This window comes from Cariama cristata, unplaced genomic scaffold, assembly GCF_000690535.1.
Source record: "Cariama cristata isolate BGI_N322 unplaced genomic scaffold, ASM69053v1 scaffold39101, whole genome shotgun sequence".
Classification (NCBI taxonomy): domain Eukaryota; kingdom Metazoa; phylum Chordata; class Aves; order Cariamiformes; family Cariamidae; genus Cariama; species Cariama cristata.
The window spans coordinates 10,746-11,863 of record NW_009601739.1 but is presented as its reverse complement, the minus strand read 5'-3'; the positions used below and the strand labels follow the sequence as shown (position 1 = coordinate 11,863).

Here is a 1,118-nt window from a genome sequence, read left to right as displayed (position 1 = left end):
TCTGCCTTCCTCACGTAAAGGCCGCAAAACTTTTCTAGGCTTAGCGTGCTGTGCAGAGATGAAGTAAAGACTTGCCGGTTTAATCGGGCCTCTCGGTGGTAATTTTGTGGGCAGCTCTAAGCGGTCGCAAATAATGACGAAGGGAAAAGAAGAAAAACTTTTCACGCCCCCGTCTAAGGAAATGTAGTGTTTCATGTCCCAAAATTAAGTACTATTTGCATGGGAGTACTGCGAGATCTAAATTGTGAAGTGGGTGTAAGGCTTCCCCCTGGGAGAGGAGTGCTTTCTGACATGAAGGCCTTCAGTAAAATAGGAAATATGTACCTTTGACTGAATATATCATCAGATAGTAAGTATTAATTTTGAAAAACAACGTTATTAATACTTAATGAGACTCTTACATTCCCACTCACTGGGTGAAGCCTTTCCTATTCCAATAGTTCTATGCTGAAGCGTGTCCTGGAGGACTGAACAACTTTGGAATTTTCTTTTTCTTTGAACAAAGTCTCTTCAACAGTCTCCTAGACTGCTTGCCATGAAGCTCTGGGTTTTTACCCAGAGCAGAACTTTGGCCTGAAATATTTTTCCTGAAGAGTTCCTGAAGAAAGGTGTTCTTCATTTTAATTGACTGCATTGTTGTTTAACCTTAAAGCATTAAATTTCTTCCAATTTTTCTGATTTTCATGTGTTCTGATATTAAGTCAACATTTAAATGTTGGCCAGCATTTGGAGTTGGGATAGCTTAAGGATATGAAGGAATTTTTCTGTCCCCCACCAAGACAGTGGTACCTCTTGCTGAGAATTCCAGCCCTTCACGTGAATCACCTCATGCGGACCATGGAGGCTTCTCAGGACCCAGTATCTGGCAGTTACTGTTCGCCAAATTGTCCTGTAGTTGCTTCAGTCAGGTCAACAACTGGCATGAACTCACTGACACTGATTTGGTTTAATAGTATTACTGAAGCATAACTAAAGCAAGACCATCAAATGACGTAGGAACAGGAAAGCTAAATATCAAGTGAAATATATTAATTAAAAATTTAGAATGACTTATCTAGATTGCTAATAATGAAACATACAGGCATTCGGTTCAAATTAAAAAAATAATTAAATTAATA

General features: G+C 39.0%; 1 protein-coding gene across 1 annotated transcript in view; it reads left to right on the top strand.

Moving 5' to 3' along the window:
* Nucleotides 1-837: 837 nt before the first annotated feature.
* Nucleotides 838-1,118, top strand: part of LOC104169602 (protein FAM92A1-like) — a gene marked incomplete at its 3' end in the record, with an annotated part of 9,565 nt that continues 9,284 nt past the window's right edge. The window contains exon 1 of the mRNA XM_009710562.1: nucleotides 838-908. Coding sequence (XP_009708864.1) covers nucleotides 838-908 — 71 coding nt within the window. The remainder of the gene's footprint in view (nucleotides 909-1,118) is intronic.